The sequence below is a fragment of the Osmerus eperlanus genome, chromosome 15 (assembly GCF_963692335.1).
Source record: "Osmerus eperlanus chromosome 15, fOsmEpe2.1, whole genome shotgun sequence".
Classification (NCBI taxonomy): domain Eukaryota; kingdom Metazoa; phylum Chordata; class Actinopteri; order Osmeriformes; family Osmeridae; genus Osmerus; species Osmerus eperlanus.
The window spans coordinates 11,056,351-11,073,072 of NC_085032.1; the positions used below are offsets into that span (position 1 = coordinate 11,056,351).

The 16,722-nt window shown below is 45.5% G+C and overlaps 4 protein-coding genes across 5 annotated transcripts in view; 2 read left to right on the top strand and 2 right to left on the bottom strand.

The window, feature by feature from the left end:
• The window catches only part of LOC134034710 (collectin-12-like), a 25,790-nt gene extending 21,038 nt beyond the window's left edge, over nucleotides 1-4,752 (bottom strand). Inside the window, exons 1-2 of the mRNA XM_062479267.1 lie at nucleotides 4,179-4,752; nucleotides 3,131-3,181 (exon numbers count right to left, since the gene is read on the bottom strand). Of these exons, the coding sequence (XP_062335251.1) occupies nucleotides 3,131-3,181; nucleotides 4,179-4,185 (58 nt within the window). The 5' untranslated portion in view covers nucleotides 4,186-4,752. The remainder of the gene's footprint in view (nucleotides 1-3,130; nucleotides 3,182-4,178) is intronic.
• Nucleotides 4,753-6,212: 1,460 nt separating this feature from the next.
• LOC134035012 (clusterin-like protein 1) lies at nucleotides 6,213-10,428 on the top strand. Its single transcript, XM_062479774.1, has 9 exons — nucleotides 6,213-6,465; nucleotides 7,093-7,219; nucleotides 7,353-7,501; nucleotides 8,277-8,447; nucleotides 8,640-9,081; nucleotides 9,321-9,449; nucleotides 9,586-9,800; nucleotides 9,947-10,127; nucleotides 10,254-10,428. Exons 2-9 carry the CDS (start codon nucleotides 7,120-7,122, stop codon nucleotides 10,262-10,264), a joined length of 1,398 nt encoding a protein of 465 aa, XP_062335758.1. The 5' UTR covers nucleotides 6,213-6,465; nucleotides 7,093-7,119; the 3' UTR covers nucleotides 10,265-10,428.
• Nucleotides 10,429-10,572: 144 nt separating this feature from the next.
• On the top strand, nucleotides 10,573-12,577 carry tyms (thymidylate synthetase). Its single transcript, XM_062479179.1, has 7 exons — nucleotides 10,573-10,872; nucleotides 11,088-11,161; nucleotides 11,318-11,492; nucleotides 11,623-11,724; nucleotides 11,796-11,971; nucleotides 12,112-12,183; nucleotides 12,274-12,577. The coding sequence occupies exons 1-7, from the start codon at nucleotides 10,650-10,652 to the stop codon at nucleotides 12,409-12,411; spliced, it is 960 nt and encodes a 319-aa protein (XP_062335163.1). The 5' UTR covers nucleotides 10,573-10,649; the 3' UTR covers nucleotides 12,412-12,577.
• Nucleotides 12,566-16,530, bottom strand: enosf1 (enolase superfamily member 1). 2 transcript variants are annotated; one of them, XM_062479178.1, is made up of 15 exons: nucleotides 16,370-16,530; nucleotides 16,106-16,208; nucleotides 15,450-15,565; nucleotides 15,235-15,321; nucleotides 15,097-15,123; nucleotides 14,878-14,950; nucleotides 14,758-14,796; nucleotides 14,520-14,602; nucleotides 14,298-14,420; nucleotides 13,852-13,986; nucleotides 13,713-13,754; nucleotides 13,486-13,615; nucleotides 13,272-13,371; nucleotides 13,105-13,186; nucleotides 12,566-12,929 (listed from the first exon to the last, which is right to left on the bottom strand). In XM_062479178.1, exons 1-15 carry the CDS (start codon nucleotides 16,448-16,450, stop codon nucleotides 12,837-12,839), a joined length of 1,314 nt encoding a protein of 437 aa, XP_062335162.1. In that variant the 5' UTR covers nucleotides 16,451-16,530; the 3' UTR covers nucleotides 12,566-12,836. The 2 variants fall into 2 exon arrangements, with proteins under 2 accessions (XP_062335162.1, XP_062335161.1); XM_062479177.1 differs by having other exon boundaries at nucleotides 14,758-14,950.
• Nucleotides 16,531-16,722: the final 192 nt, after the last annotated feature.

Consider the following 16,722-nt stretch of genomic DNA (forward strand, 5'->3'; position numbering starts at 1 on the left):
AGACACATGCTAAAAGGGTAACCAATCTGACTTGTGAGGGACTCCCTAGTTCAAACGCAACCTCGACAACAGTGGTGACTGGTAAGCACATTTAAGGCTTCTTCAACAATGAAAAATAGCTAATAAAATCCTGTTCCTGTAATGTCGAGAGAGGAAACTGATGAGAAACACCACAACTTGAGCAAGGGAGCCACATAAAAGTGCATTCCACGCTGCTTGACACTGCAGTGGCACATAGCGCAAAGCCACGGGAAACACTGGAAGATTGAGTTGGAGATACACTCCACGTCTTGTTGAAAGTCAGTCTAAAGTGGCTTTTCTGTGTGTTTTTCCTATTTCATCTGGAGCATGGTGCCAAGAGTAAGTTGGGGAGGTTGGATAGGGGGTGGGAAGTCAAGTTCGACTCCGTTCCCCGCCAGAGGGGCCCATCGGACAGAACTGGGAGGCCGGCTGTGCTGACACAGCTGGGCCTGGGCAGCGACCCCAGCTCTTCACTCCAGCGGGCCATGCTGAAGAAACCATAACAAGTGCAGGAAACAGATCAGCACACTCTAGGTTCTAAACCGGCCACAGAATGCCTGGCCCACGACTCCAGACCCAGATGTGGGAGGAGAGGCTCCTGAAGGCTCAATATCTCTGGTGTAACTTCCTCCACGACGGCTCCTTAGAACAATCACCTAGGTCAAGTGCGAGCGGAACAGACTACTACCTGGAGAGGGACATTAAAGTCCTCTAATTACAAAACAGTCCTGGGCTCTCTCCACATCCATGTCACTGCCTGCCAGTAGGGTATGTAGGGGTAATGCCTGTGCTGAAGGCCAGAAGGACAGCTTCTCAAGCCCATGACAGATTCCCTTCATCCAGCCTTTAACAAGAGCTGAGGGGGTTCAGCTAAAGAACAGACTGGATTTTTGGTCTCATTCTAATGACCTTCCTATGTCAACCCCCCACAGGAAAATAAATATGTCCAAACCTTGAGGACTGGAGAGGTAATTTTGAGCTGGCTTCAATTTGGCAGAAAGAAGGAGATGGGATTACCATATGAATTCACTCAGCGCCCGTGTGTGCGTGTGTGTGTCCATCCACATGTAAGAGAGTGAGAGAAAGAAGACAGGGGGAAACAGAACCAGTGTTTCATACGTATCTGGGTTTATGAACCCAGGGCCGTGTCCGCTCAGCTCATTCTGACGATGAGAAAGCGAAATTGTTACCCGGGTGATTCTGCGGCACATGTGTCAGCAATTGCACATGACTCCACCAAAAGCACATAAACACATTTCAACATGTGGTCCCATACAGTGCTCAAGTGTGCTGATTTTACACCTTTGCGTTTTTAATGCAGCCAACCGTAGGCCTGTGTGTTGGGGGGTTGAGAGAGCAAGGTAAGGCAGAGTTCCTTCTGCTCTGGGAAACACAACCATCTTGTCCTGAAGGACTTCTGAATCACTGAGGAAGAATGTTCTGGATGAAAGCTTCTCTAGGAGTTATCTATCTGTCATACAGCTTAGCCTACATTTCATTGGAAAACTGGGATCAGTGCTAGACAGTACAAGCAAGCGCTCCCAGAATTTCAGGAATTCTCCAAATGGGGTCAAGAAAACCAACACACAAGTTGTGTCTAACAAACAACTTTTCTCCCAAAAAATGGAGACTGATAAGTCAACGCAAATAATCTATCAATCCCCAAAACAGCACTACAGCTACTTAGCCAGCATTTGTTCAGAACATGGTCTGGAGTCAGCTGAATTTACTGTACAGTCATGGCCAGATACTTTACTCTGGTGCCTCTGCAGATGCAAACATATGGTTCTCCTCCAGCAGAGTGCCAAGATAATAAAGATGAAGGCTGAAGAGTGAGAAGGTACATGTAGCATGTGTGATGGTGTGGGCAATGAAGGCTTGCAGCAGCTTTAAATTGCACAATATGGCCCTTGGAGACAGCATTTCGGACAAGCCTTCAGTCCAGTCCAGCTGCTGCTGCTGTGGTCTTCCCTCCCTAACCCCTCAACGACCTCCCCCACCCATCCACCTCCCCTCCCTGGGCCTGCAACCCTTCTAGCTCAGCCTCTTGAGCTAGCTGCTTTCTCAGCCAGAACTGTTCCACACATCCAGAGTTCATTTGAATAAAGTTGAAAGCGAGTTGGCCTTGGGCCCGGTCCCCACACCACTCTAATGTAGTCCAGGAGCCGGGCTGCCTCACTCCCTCCCTCCCTCCCTCGCGCACTCAGAGAGAAAGACAAACAGGATGCTTCCTCTCGGGTGACACTTTGATGAGGGAGAGTGTGTTTTAACACAGTTTGAGTTTGACTCCGCCGGTGCTGGGGTAAAAAAAGAAGAGAGAGGACCCGCTCCCCATCCTCACACTGAGGCCTACGACCTGGGCCCCGGGCCCAAGCATGAGTGGATGAGTCATACTGGAGCAGAGCTGAGAGACATAGAGGCTCCCACATCCCCTCCTAGATCAACAGTACACTACAGTGATGGAGTACTCTCTCTAGCTCTCAAGAGAACAGAGGAGCGTGTCTCCCTCCCTCTGTGTGTGTGTGTGTGTGTGTGTGTGTGTGTGTGTGTGTGTGTGTGTGTGTGTGTGTGTGTGTGTGTGTGTGTGTGTGTGTGTGTGTGTGTGTGTGTGTGAGAGAGAGAGAGAGAGAGAGAGAGAGAGAGAGAGAGAGAGAGAAAGAGAGAGAGAGAGAGAGAGAGAGAGAGAGAGAGAAATTGAGAGAAAGAAAGAAAGTAGCCAGTGTATGTATGTGTGCATCTCTCTGTAAATAAATGGGGAAGTGTGTGTTTCTGAGGCTTTGTCCTCTTGACCTCCCAAGCTGTGTCCGCCGTTCTAGGGCTCTGGGTGGGATGGCCCACACAGGCTGTCAGGCGCAGTTAGCTGCTGCTCCGTCGAAGCCCATACTTAGGCTGTCCACAGTAGGAACACTTCGGTGACCTCCTGACCCCTTGGCTGTGAGGAGACATGGCCCACACTGACCTATGTCTGTTGTGACACACACTGCCTCTTTGTTTAGCTTTCTCTCAGAGGAGGAGGAGGAGGAGGAGGAGGAAGAGGAAGGCAGCCGTCAGTCTAAGGCCCAGCTGAGACAGATCATACAGTAGTAGGAGGGGATTTTCTTCTACTCACCGAACCTCTTGTATCCAAAAGACTGTACTTCCTCCTCGTCTGCAAAATCGTCTGTAAATGTAAGAAGACACATACATGTACAGTTAGTACAGTAGTTGAGCATGGCTTCACAGACATACAGTACATACAAACACAAATTGCCTCTGTAAAACACCTCGCCCCAGATCAACCAATGAAGCAAAGCGCTAGTAAGATGCTTTTGCATATATATATGCCTGAGTCAGCAGACAGATAAGGGTATGTGACATATGCTATAACTCCAGCGTGATGGTGAGTCAAGTCAAATCAGACATTGGGTTGTAGGATCAGCCAAAGCCTGTGGTTTCTCTGACTTGACTGTGAAACCAGCTAATTACACTCTTTTACCACTCTGCTATGGGACACAGGGTAGGATGAGGCTTGGGGGGAGAACATCACTGGTAATGGCCAACAGATGTCTGAGAGATACAGAGTTGACTGGTCGGCATCGGGCAGGGGGACAGGACAGACAAGGGCAGGGAACAGTAGAGGCAGTGGGGCCAGAGGCAGAAGAGGCAAGGGTAGAAGGAGGCAATGAGAGGCAGGGGCAGTAGGGGGTAGGATGACTTATGTACCCAATCACTCTGCTCAACGAACATCTAAAAATAGACATGGCAGAATGAGTAGATGACAAGCCTTTAAGACTTTTAGCCCAGACTGCTCAACACTGTGGCCATATTTGCAGCTGAGCTCTGATTCCATCATCATTAACTTCGATGGCCGAAGTAGAAGGAGAAACACTAGACATCTTCTGCAACCAAATGTAGTCTTGATCATATTGATGGATGATGAATAGAATAAGGTATATATATATATCTTATAATAGAATAGACATATGCATACGACAACGTATTTCAAAAATTCCGTTTCAGCACTGCGCAGGACGATAATCTTAACCAGATGTGACATACCGCGCAAGCACGCACATCCAGACAGAGACACATCGAAATAATACCAAGCAACACTTTCGTCAAAAAAGATTATTAAATGAATAGACAAAACACTGCAATATTTCAGTCCCTTTGCCTACCTTTCATGGCGTTCTATAAATCTATAAGAATGTTGTATGAGTAAGAAGTTGACGGTCCCACGTTCACTTTTTGCGCATCCCCACATCCAGTGCAATCAAACACGTCTGATCAGCGTTTCTTAAAACAGTTTATAATACAAATTAAAAACAAAATAAAGTTTCTGTCTTCCAACTTCAAATCAAAACTTTACTTCTTCATGATGAGCGTCCCGTTAGAGTCCCATATCGTTTGAGTCTGCGTTGGCAAAATTATTATTTCAGCATAAAAAGAAGGAATATTCCTGAAGCCTGGCCTTTTGAGTTGTTGTCCTGTAGACTGCAAGTTTAGAGTGTTGGGATATTGATATCTGTTTGCCAGTGCGTTGGTTAACCACCTCTCAAACCCACAAAAATGTCAACGCGCAAAGGAAGTCCCGCGTCTGCAGAGTGTTCTCCGTATAACCACGTGTTTTCTACATCTGTCCGCTCCTCCACTGAAGGTTTGCTTTAGAGAGGAGGATAGGTGAGGTTATGTTTCAGTGCAAACCCTGGGACGTCGTGCGGAGTTTGGATAGCCGGAGATGAGATTAAATTACTGGCCTGATGGCAAACGCGTCCCCCGGGTGAAAAATGTGGAACCTATTAGAGATCGTTTCAAAGGGAGTGGGGAGAGAAGTTTAACGTCACTGAAACAGCGACGTTGTGGGGATGGCTCATTGTTTTACTAATCCTCTCCTTACATTCCTTTTTTGGGACATATACAAAATATTGTGCATCAGGGCACGTTATTCTATTAGTTAATTATGAAATTAGCTAACAAGGCTAGTGAAACACATTTTGCCCATTTTCATACTGCAGAGTGCAAATTTCTATTTGAGTTTGAGGGTAGATCTCTCAAATGCTCTGAAGGACAATACTTTTTGTAATTGTTTTTCTGTAGAGAGAGATTGACAGGCATTCATCCTAGAGAGTAACAAGACCCCAAACACAGACTTATGTCCATCTATCTCCACCCCTGTCTTTGCGCCCAGCAGATACAGTTCACCGATCAAAGACGGAGCCCAACCCAACTATCACAGTCAGTCAGGATCTTCTCAGACTAATAGGAACATCAATGCAATTAGCGGGAGAGACACTTTTATCTTATCTCTGAAACACTTGTGTTGGAGTGTGAATGGGTTACAGATGAGATCACACACATTACACCACAATCTCACTGTGTCTGGCTATTGTCTCAGAACGGTGAACGTCTCAATCGTACACTCTTTGGCAGTGAGTGTATGTGTGTGACGTCTGTTTGCCCTCAAGCTAGTCTTTTGGCACGCGTTAAGTCGCAATCTGATTTTACAAACAGATCGATTTCAGGCCGAAGAAAAGACAAAGTACACTGCTTCTGAACAGAATTCAAACCTAGGCTTTCTGGAGTAGTCAAAAGATCACATCCCAAAGCTTCTCTTTGGATACTAGAGCCTATAACTCCAACCCCTTTGCTTGGGTTAGGACACAGTCCGGCATGGATTAAGTTCTGAGCCCGTCTGAAATGATAATGGAGGTCATTTTGTGTTTTTCTAAGGGCAGCAAAACTGTGTGTTTTACCGTTAGCCATAATTGGAGCAGCAGGTTGGTATTAGGGCTCAGGTAGGGATCACTGTGAGATGATCAAACGCAGCTGTGGGTCAGGTAGCCTCACAGCCAGAGGCCTTCTTGAGTCTCGTTTAGAGGTTGGGACCTCATTTGCTGGGTCATAGCTCTCAGCAGAGGGTTGAAATTAACAAGAAGGACTGATACTGCAGGGAAATTCCACATTTTCCAGTCCAGTGCTGCAATGTTTAGATACTCACACAAATGGCAATGTCGGTAGACATGATGCCGCCTGTGCCAGATAGACAGATATACACAGATTAGGAGGAATAAACCATGTGTGTCTGCCAAGGATTCCAGTACAGACATGAGTTCAGGACAATCTAAGTTAAGGAGGTGACAGAACAGTGTCCAGGTTAGACCCATGAATTATATGTTAGATAGATTATGGCTTCAGAACTAGTCAAAATACTGAAAGTGTCTGTAGGTTAGATGATAACATTCATTTGGTTAGGATGGTGGCAGGCTTAATGGTCAGCTATACAAATACACTAATAGGATCGGAGCTGCTAAGTGGAGCCTTATAAATAGAACAATCCTCTGCAGTGTTATCACTGTGTACCTATCTTTCTCTCTCATTCAATTTCTCTCGCTTTCGGTCTAGTAGTCTGTCAACCACCACGTTTCCAATTTCGACAAATTTGTTGATGCTTTCTCAGTTCTTAAGGTAATAAATGCTAGTTTCTTTACCATCGTCTGATACTGCAGGATTGCAATATTTTTCTCTGGTTAGCTGTTTAGATGAGGCTCATTGGTGACTTGTTGTGATAGCATTGACAGACCTCTTTACACAGACTGGGTAGTGCCATCGGTTGAAACAGATTGTGTAAAGGTAAACTACTTTTTGACTGATTCAGAATAGTTATTTGGACATGCTGAGACTTACACTAAATGCAGCAACTGCAGAATACAGTTTTGTCCATTGTTTCAGACATTGTTTGAGAGAACTCTCATTTACACGGGACCCTTTACATGGGACTGGATACTTTAAGCCGTCCTGTTTTGAAATAAAGTTTTCTGGCTGTGCTAAATTTGTACTGCGTTTGCAGTTGCTTGAGCTGTTGATAAACAGCACTACCTGGTGGTTGATCTTTTTTGAATTGGAAAAAAAATCCTGAAGTATCCCGTTCTCATAGATTAGTCCTAAAAATCTAATGAGATCGATCCTCCTTAGCACAGCAGTGACTTCTAGGAAGCGTTTATAAGGTTATCTGTTATTACTGTTGTGTAAGACCTCACCTTAACCCTCCAGTGGTAAGAAAGATGAATTTTACTTCACTTTGTGATGTTTCAGTTCTGTGTCTGCAAGTGTCCCGTTAAGATGAGGACCCTGGTTGTTCTGACGTTCCTCGTGTCAACTCTGGAGTTCCTGTTCTGCACCCCTGTCTACCCAGTAGGGACAAATGAGGAGGTTCTCAAACGTGAGTGTTCTTAAGGAGTTTGAGGATTAAAGTTAGGGTGGAAACCCATGCAGCCCTCAGCCCCCGACTACAAGGCATACATGTGTGAGAGGCATGTCGCTGATGTTAGTGTTTTCTCTGGCTGTGTGTGCAGAGCTGTCCAGGGAAGGCGAGAGGCATGTTGACGAGGAGATGAAGAGAGCCCTTTTTGGGGTCAAACAGATGAAGGAGACGATGGAGAGGAATGAGGAGAAACACAAGCAGTTCATGAACAGCCTGCAATACAGCAGTGACAAGAGAAAAGTAAGAACGCAGAGGAAATAAACAGACCGATTGTTCACACCTTAGAAACGTCTGCATCTTTTCTCATTAGATTGACTTAGTAACTGTTCGGTACTTTGGACTTTACCAACTCTTTTGTATGTTTGTGGCTAAACCAGCCTCAAACCATCCTAAACATGTGACTCACCACACGTTCACACCCACAGAAGACCCGACGTCTGATCTCTGTCTTCCCCAAGCAACGACACGTATAACGGCCACATATTTTCTGCTTCACAAGCAAATGTTGATAGAGAAACCCACAAAGCAGACAGTGAGTAGTGTGGTTATGGGAAAGGGGAGTAGGGAGTAGAGAGTATAGTTACAGCACATTCAGGATTAATGAACTGTCTGTAGATGTGTCCGTGTTCTGTACAAACGAGCTGCTGAGAGCCAGGGTTCTAAACCACAGCATCTTCTTCCAATACACAATACACTCACAAAAGTCCTCCTACACTGAGAACAGCCCGACAAAGATCATAAGAAAAGGACCCCCCCCCCAAAAAAAAACAGCCAAACAATCCTCAGCAGACTGATGTTTCTTTTTAAATTGCGATGTTTCCCTCACTCCTGCTCGCTCATCTGATCTCGACTGGATTGGTGACGGCCGTGTGGTGAGGCAGCTGTTTGCACCTATTCCATCACGTTAGATCAGAGATGACCTTAAGTAGGGGAGGAAGAAGGGAGCTTGCACTACAAGAGAATTCAGAGACAGTCTCTCCATTCATCATTCCCCTTTACTGTGCTCTTTGCTAAGGGGGCGGTGCAGTTGGCCACGGAGGCGGAACACAAGCTTCAGGAGGCTGAGCAGCAGTGCCGTGATTCGCTGAGGATGTCGTTTGAGGAGTGTCGTCCCTGCTTAGAGGACACCTGTAGGAGCTTCTACACCTCCACCTGCCGGAGGGGCTTTTCATCCTTCTCATTCAAGGTGAATCCCACAGTTGGTATTTATTGCACTGATCCATTGCATTCACAGCAACATGTGATATAAATCAATTGCAGTATTTGTGAAGAGTATTGGTTCCAGGCCTGTGCCACAGCAAACCTATGTGTAAACAAGGCTGTGTGTTGTACTGTATGCTCTGCGCTGTAGTTCAGGAGTTCTTTTCCTCTTCCTTAGGTGGAAGAGTTCTTCAAGAAGATGTCGTCCCAGTTGGAAACTCAAGACGAGGTCTACAACCAGACCCAGGACCCAGACCAGAGCCAAAAGCCTGAATCCCAGACCCAGACCCCCGACGGAATGGAACAGGAGATGGTACAAGTGGAGGCCTCCTTCAGACAGCTGAAGAGCAGAGTGGGCCTCCTCTACAACACGAGCGTGGATCTGGTCAACAGGATGCACCAGGAGTTTGGCCATACCTTCCATGTAGCCTTTACCAACAATTTGAAGCCCAGGTTGCTCAGCCCCACCGAGGACACCCCTAGCCTGGGCTTCCTTAGGGGAATGGGTCTGGAGCACATCCTGGACTCAGTGTATGACTTTGGCAAGACTATGCTGGAAGAGTTCAGTTATGCGATGACAGACACATTGGACGAGGTGAAAGAGACTCAGCAGCAGAGAGGTATGCTGACTACATTCTAAGATACAACGTCATAGGTCTATGTTTTAGAGATCGATCATACACAAATTGATGATAAAAAAAGCAATCTATATTTCCGTTACAAATAGAATCCCCTGCAACAGTACCTGATCTCATTGACTTAAAATGTGTGTTGCCATGATGAAGTGAACACGTTTCCTGTGCATGCAATAATTCAAGGTGCTGATTTGATTGGCCGTGTGCCGTGCACCTCTCTCCAGCTCCAGGGTCGTCCTCGGATGGGGGTCCGGGCCACAGCAGGTACCTGTGCAGACGGCTGCGCAGGCAGGCCTCAGACTGCTGGCTGCTGCAGGACCAGTGTGAGAACTGTCAAGAGGCTCTAATAAGAGGTGAATGTTAAAGATCAGAATGTGGGAATAGAGTGCAAATACATGATCTTCTCACAGTATCTGTGGCACAGTTGATCGATGCACAGCTGCATGCAATGTCTGCAAATACACGTGTGTCTTCTCTGCTCCTCTCCAGAGTGCCCCAGTATGAGGGAGCTTCACTCTGAGCTGGAGGAGATCCACCTCCTGCTGAACGCCTCTCGGCAGCAGTACGAGGACACGCTGCTGGTGGTCCAGAGACACACGGATGACACGCTCACATGGCTGGACGTCACAGCAGAGAAGTACGGCTGGGTGACCCTGCTGGCTAATGACACTCTGGGCCCGCAGCACATCTTTAGCATCACTTCAGTAAGTGACTGATGGCAGTGACACTGATGGCAGTGACGCTGATGGCAGCTCTTTACTCATTTGAATGAAAAAGCAGAGGTAGCCTATTAGCTTTGTGATTCAAACTGTTGTGGTTATGTTTTGTTATTATTATTGGTGGTTTCTAGGTGGTTCCACACATGCAGATGAGGGACAGTGGGTCTAAGGTGGACACCACAGTGGCTGTGAAGGTCCTGGACTCTCCATTGTTGACCCTCTCAGTTCCAGCTGAATTGGAGATGCAGGACCCTGCCTTCATCCAGTATGTGGCCAAAGAGGCCTTGGTGCTATACAAACAGAAGTTTAACGGTAAGCATCAGACCCCTTGTACAACTGGGCAAATATTCCGTCATTCTGTTAAATGTTACAAGTTTACCCCAGAGAGTTTACTGTCGATCCAAACCCTGATAAAACCCACTTCTTCTTTTTTTACAGAATTGCAATGATATGGATATCTGCAAGAGACCTCTGTGACTGAATATTCAAGTTCTGGTATTTATGTAAAGTGTATTGCACTGTATTTTTCATCTTTCTCCAAGTGGAAGCATTTAACATGGTTCTTGATTTTGTGAGTGAACTGAACTGTAAAATAAAACATTTCAAAATGATGCTTCCATATGCGTGATTGAAGACATGGCTTTAACCAGAGCCATGGCTTTGGCTTTAACGTGTGGAGGTTTTTGTTCAGTAGGCGGGACTTAAAGTGTGCGCGTTTTTCTTGAAATGTTATTGGTTTTCATCAATACAAGGAAATGCATCAAAATAACCCGCGAATATCTGTAGTTGACAGTACGACTTTCGTGCGTTCAGTTATTCCATTTTAAAAGCAAAATGCCAGCAACATCTGAAATACACACAACGGAGTGTCGCAATGGCGAAGAACAGAAGAAAGTCGAAGGGAAAACGGATAATATTCCATTTTCCTTGTTTTGTGATGAACGGGGCTACTTGAATCAAATAGAATACATTCTGCAGCACGGCCACAAAAAGGGAGATCGCACTGGAACGGGAGTTGTCTCTGTATTTGGGTCACAAGCAAGATACAGTCTCCGGGGTAAGCAACCAGTAGCCAGTCAGTAGGCTACACCGTTTTCTCTACATGTTGATAATTATATTGGTGAAAGGTTTGGCATAGTGGGATTTTATTCATTTGAACAATCAACATATTATTTAGCTAGGTAGTTATTTCCCGCGTATGAGGTCAACGAAAGATAATTTGACTGTCAAAATTGGCTGCAGCTTGAATAGTATCCCGTAATTTCACTTCAGATCAGTTCCCGCTACTAACGACAAAAAGAGTGTTCTGGAAAGGAATTCTTGAAGAATTGCTATGGTTTATCAAGGTAAGATAACCAAAGAAAATGCTTGTTGTTGAAACCAAGGTGCTTGCACACGTTAACAGATTGCACACACACTTCCTAGAAACCCAATGTCCGGTAGATGGCGCTCTACTTCCAAAAATAAATTAAGCTGACAGTAGATTTTGGTCTTTGCTGCAGGGATCAACAAATGCCAAAGAGCTGTCGGAGAAAGGGGTGAAGATTTGGGACGCCAACGGCTCACGGGATTTCCTGGACAAGAGCGGGTTCAGAGACCGGGAAGAAGGGGACCTGGGACCAGTGTATGGGTTTCAGTGGAGACACTATGGGGCAGAATACAAGAATATGCATGCAGGTAACTGTAATGACTCATAATCCACTTAAGACAATGTAAAGATTAAAAGACAATACACTAATACGATTTTACTACACGCACACACACACAATAGTTGCATTGGATTAAATCGTTTTTGTCCTCCTGCAAGACTACACAGGACAAGGTGTGGACCAGCTACAGAAGGTTATTGACACAATCAAGACCAATCCGGAGGACCGGAGAATCATCATGTGTGCGTGGAATCCAAAAGGTTGGTTGTTTGACACATGGTCACAAAATCCATCAAGCAAGCCTGCTTCTGACTTCCTTTGTGCCCCTCAGACCTTCCCTGCATGGCCCTGCCCCCGTGCCATGCCCTGTGCCAGTTCTACGTTTGCGACGGGGAGCTGTCCTGCCAGCTGTACCAGCGCTCTGGGGACATGGGACTGGGTGTGCCCTTCAACATTGCCAGCTACGCCCTGCTCACATACATGATCGCCCACATCACTGGACTGAAGGTGGGTGTGTCTTGTCACTCGCTTCCCACGTTCACAAAACTGGCATTTTGAATGGAAGCCGTGAGCTCTTATGAGATTTAAGATCCCACACAAGAAGGAATTTTTACCCCCCCACCCCTTTGTCCTTTCCGCCTCCACAGCCTGGTGACTTTGTGCACACTCTGGGAGACGCTCACGTGTACGCCAACCACATCGAACCCCTCAAAGTTCAGGTAGGCTTGTGCTGTCTGTGCGTGCGTCTGTGCGTGCGTCTGTGCGTGTGTGTGATCGTGACGTTCATCTTGTGGACTCCTCCCTTGCAGCTTCAGAGGGAGGTCCGCCCCTTCCCCAAGCTCAAGATCCTGAGGACGGTGGAGTGCATCGACGACTTCAGAGCCGAAGACTTTGAGATTACAGATTACCATCCCCATCCTGCCATCAAAATGCAGATGGCTGTTTAAATCAGAATTCCATGGAATGAAACCTTATGTTGTATTGTGTGTCCTGCAATGGAGTTGATTTCTGCTGTATCGACCTGCTTTTATGTTGCATTTTAGGTTCATTGTTTTTGTCTTTTTAATTCTTGTTAAATATTTTAATTTCTGAAAATAAAGAATTTATATATTCCATTGTTTAATGTAGTTATTATACAACAGCTTATTGTACAACAATGGAAAATCAAGTATAAAAAAAAAATGCAGTGACATTGGTTTAAAAAGAACAAAACATAAAGTATCAGGTTTTTTGCACAGTTTGATAGTCACTAAATTATTCATCAAGTACTTTAGTGTACTTAATTTATCACCCCCTGCAGTGAAGTAAATGGGTCGGTGCCAACTGAAAATGAAATAATTCTCTGATGTCTGCTTCTTCACTCTTATTTTCCTCACGGATTCAGGAGCTTCCTCCAGACCTCTCCCTGAGGGTACTGGTGTCTCTGCACAGACGACTCCACCATCTCGCAGGAGTATCCTGGATCCTGATTGGACAGGGACCAAACAGCACTGGCTCAGTAGCCTGTCTTACGGTGGTAAATGTCTAGCAGTGCATCTGCTGCTGCAGAGAATGAAAAAAAAAACTCCACCCACAGCATCACCGGTGATAACTTTCAGTCTGGTGTGGGGTTGATGCAGTGGTGTTGACATGTACTATACCTTGGGAGGCATGTAGTGAGTGTCCCTCAGCACCACAGGACTGATAAAGTGCTCATGGAGGTGGTCCACGTACTCACACATCCTGAGAGAGGAGACAGGGTCATGCGACAGCAGTCAGAACAGCAATTACTCATGTTATTGAACATGTTATTGTGGTTGGCACTGACCGGTTGTGGAGGCTGGCGGACACGGAGATGTAGTCGAAGAGAATGAGGTGTTGGACCAGCTCACACAGTCCAACTCCCCCAGCATGAGGACACACAGGCACTGGAGACGGAGGGGAAAGCTTAACACGGCAACGCTAACATGCCAGGCATGAGCCCCCCTCACACCAAGATAAACATGTAGATACCGTACACACACAGTAAATAAATGTAATACCCTGGAACTTGTGGGCCATGAGCAGTACAGCCAGGTTCTCATTGACACTGCCCAGTCTGCAGCTGTCAATCTGGACAAACTGAAGCGCCGATGCTTGTAGGAACTGCTTAAACATCACCCTGTTGTGGCACTGTGATAATGGGCAATATCATCATGTTACGCCATTTCAGATCCACATTGACACACAGGACAAGTGGGGGGTAAAACACCAGCATGGTGGGACCTACCTGTTCTCCTGTGGCTACTCCAATCCCCAGAGGAGCCAGGGCCTGGAACAATAAAACATAGATCTCAATCTCACCAGCATTCAGAAAGACACAAATGTCAGGCCTCTAAAACTCCATCCATCCTACTACTGTTTGTCACCTTGGAGATGGTTGCATGGCCGAGGATATCGTCAGGACTGGTGGGCTCCTCAATCCACACGGGCTTGTACTGGGCCAGCTCAGACACCCAGGTGATAGCCTCTCCAACATCCCACCTCTGGTTGGCATCGATCATCTGACACAGAGCAGGTACTATCAACTTTGCCATCAGGAAACATACTGGAAAAAAGACTGGGTAAATGCTAGTTAATTATTAAGACTCAGGGCCTATTCTGATGTCTACTAAAATAGAAAATCATAAAATGAATTATTTTTGCAAACTTAAGACTCCTTGGCCTGGACATATTTTCTGTGAAGAACATGCATCCATATGTGGTGTTGGATGATCTTATTAAAAGTGGGTGTGTCGGTAGGTGAAAAAAAGTAAACCTGTGTGCCTCATCCACAGTGAGGATTACTGATACCAATAGCGTGGCAGATAATTACCAAAGTGTTGTTGGGACCAATCAGCTTCCGTATGAGACTGCAGCGACGGATGTCGTCCTTTAGGTCGGCTCCAACCTTCACCTTAAACTTGGTCCATCCACTGTTGAGGGCATCTGAGCACATCTTGAGAAACACCATATAAACTGGTCCGTCTGTCAATCCATCCAACAACAAGCTAACCAATGAATCAGTCAACAATTCAGTGATGTGCAGATCCGTTACCTGTGTGAGTAGCTCATCAGAGTATCCCAGCCAGGCACAGGAGGTGGTGTAGGCGGGGTAACCCTCCGTCAGCATGTGTTCCTCTGCACAGGAACAGATGGGAATTTAGATGATACACTGATACCCATGGAGTGTGTTATTAAATGGTACAATTCCCAGGCACCATATTTCTATCTGCACTCTTAATTAAAGGAGGAGTTCTTAACCACAGCCATTCATGTTTCATTAGTGTGCTTACCTCGTCGGTCCTTGCCCTCCTGAGCTTTCATGAGCATATCTGAGAGACGGTTAAAGAGAGATAGTGAAGTGTGTCTGTTCATAGTGGCAGTCGGTGTGTGTGTGTGTGTGCGAACATTACCCAACGCCTCCTGCTCTGTCAGAGCATCAGTTATATATCTGAAGTCAATACACGAGACAAGCTTCCTGGGATCCTGGAACAACAACACAGCACAGTACACGGCATGCTGCATGGTAACTAAGACTGGGGGTTTACACACATTTATTGAGATCAACTTGGATCAACTACAGCAAACAATAGTTGGATATAAGAGGCAGACTCGATATTTCTCCAACATACCATGTCAACAAGTAGCTTCCACAGTGGCTGGTGAAAAAAGAACACAGAATATTGTTAGTTTGTATTTGGCATGGTTAGCCATTGGCCAGTTGTACAGGTGTGTTTTCGAAGCCTTAAGTGACATGAGTGGCATCCCACCTTGCCCTCGGTTCTGGCCCAGAGGTCCCACACTGCGTTGAGGAGGGCTGCAGTGGCCAGTTGGATAACGCCTTTCTCTGGTCCAATCTGTTGTAGACAGAATTAGACCAACATTAATTTCTCTCAACTAACAGAGGATTAAGAGGCATACATGGTGATTAAAAAAATGCTTCCCCACATTCCTCTATGTTGAAACCAAACGTCCTTGTTCTCACCCATCGCATCTGTCCATCATTGGTCAGGAGGCGGTAGAATCCACGGAAGTCACTCACTATCTCCTCCAGAGATTTCCCCACCACAAAGCCAGTCAAGGCCTCCACAGCACACACCACTGCACACACAAGTTATCTACATTTACATGTATTCATTTAGCAGACGCTTTTATCCAAAGCGACTTCCAAGAGAGAGCTTTACAAAAGTGCATAGGTCAATGATCATCAACAACGAGATAGCCCCAAAACATTGCGGGAAGGCAAAACATGAAGCACACATTGTGAAAAGCAAATAAGTGCCAATGGGAAGGTTTGCATCTTGTTAGTATTGTCAAACAAGTCTAGAGCCACGAGACTAGAGATACCCTGTCTCATTTTACTGTTCACTAATGGGGCGATACATAACTCAGACTAACAACTCGTTTTTCATACGCAGTAGTTAAGAGGACAATCCATGAAGGAAAAAAGGTGATCATTGCGTTAATGCCTACAACCACACAACGGCACTGTTAGCACACTTTGCACTTGACGAAATAAACACGAACTTTTCTATATCAGACTGACAATTGTAATCCAATATATTTGGTATGTTGTTTCCAAAAAATATCCAAATCATGCTAGAACAAATAGTAGTGTGCAGTAGTAGAACGCAATCTTACCGATTTCTGTTCCTCTTCCTACAGTGAATGTCAGGCCGTACCCTTTCATACAGGATTCAGTTTCGATCACAACATAGGCGACTGAGTAGTCTGGGTCGGTGTGCTGAAAATAACGTCGATCGTAAAGCGGTTATTTAATTTGGTAGACCTTGTTAGGCTACAGGATAAGGCACAACACTGGTTCAGTTGGCCTGTACTAGGATATTAGACAATATTTTTTAATAGCAATAAAGTTGGTAATAAAAGCAGAAGCGCAATGCTTACCATTGCATCTGAACCATGGTGCTCCAGAGACGTTGGAAATCTTACATCGCTGACAGTCAACTTCGTAATTTTATGTGCCATTTGTATGCCCAGACAGCTGTCACTTCGACAATGATCTCATGCAAAGTTGCAAACTGTTTTAACACACCCAGACTTCGGATTGGGTGAAAACAAATATTCCGTAGGTACACAATGTGATTGTCACATGACTTTTGAAGGGTAACAGTGTAGCTGTATGATTTAAATTAATAAAGTACAATTTACAGTAGGATACAGTAAGACTCCTGTATCATGACTAATAAGTAAATTCAAGTTCATAATGTTAAAATTCATTAATCTTAAATGTCCTTCAA

Coding starts and splice junctions, on each gene's coding strand:
- enosf1 (XM_062479177.1), bottom strand. CDS start 16,450: ATGGCACATAAAATTACGAAGTTGACTGTCAGCGATGTAAGATTTCCA. Junction 14,421..14,519: donor CTGATGAGCTACTCACACAG/GTAACGGATCTG, acceptor GTGTTTCTCAAG/ATGTGCTCAGATGCCCTCAA. Junction 13,372..13,485: donor CATGGCCCACAAGTTCCAGG/GTATTACATTTA, acceptor CTCCGTCTCCAG/TGCCTGTGTGTCCTCATGCT.
- LOC134035012 (XM_062479774.1), top strand. CDS start 7,120: ATGAGGACCCTGGTTGTTCTGACGTTCCTCGTGTCAACTCTGGAGTTC. Junction 7,220..7,352: donor AAATGAGGAGGTTCTCAAAC/GTGAGTGTTCTT, acceptor CTGTGTGTGCAG/AGCTGTCCAGGGAAGGCGAG. Junction 9,801..9,946: donor ACATCTTTAGCATCACTTCA/GTAAGTGACTGA, acceptor GGTGGTTTCTAG/GTGGTTCCACACATGCAGAT.
- tyms (XM_062479179.1), top strand. CDS start 10,650: ATGCCAGCAACATCTGAAATACACACAACGGAGTGTCGCAATGGCGAA. Junction 11,162..11,317: donor AATTGCTATGGTTTATCAAG/GTAAGATAACCA, acceptor TCTTTGCTGCAG/GGATCAACAAATGCCAAAGA. Junction 11,725..11,795: donor GTGTGCGTGGAATCCAAAAG/GTTGGTTGTTTG, acceptor TGTGCCCCTCAG/ACCTTCCCTGCATGGCCCTG.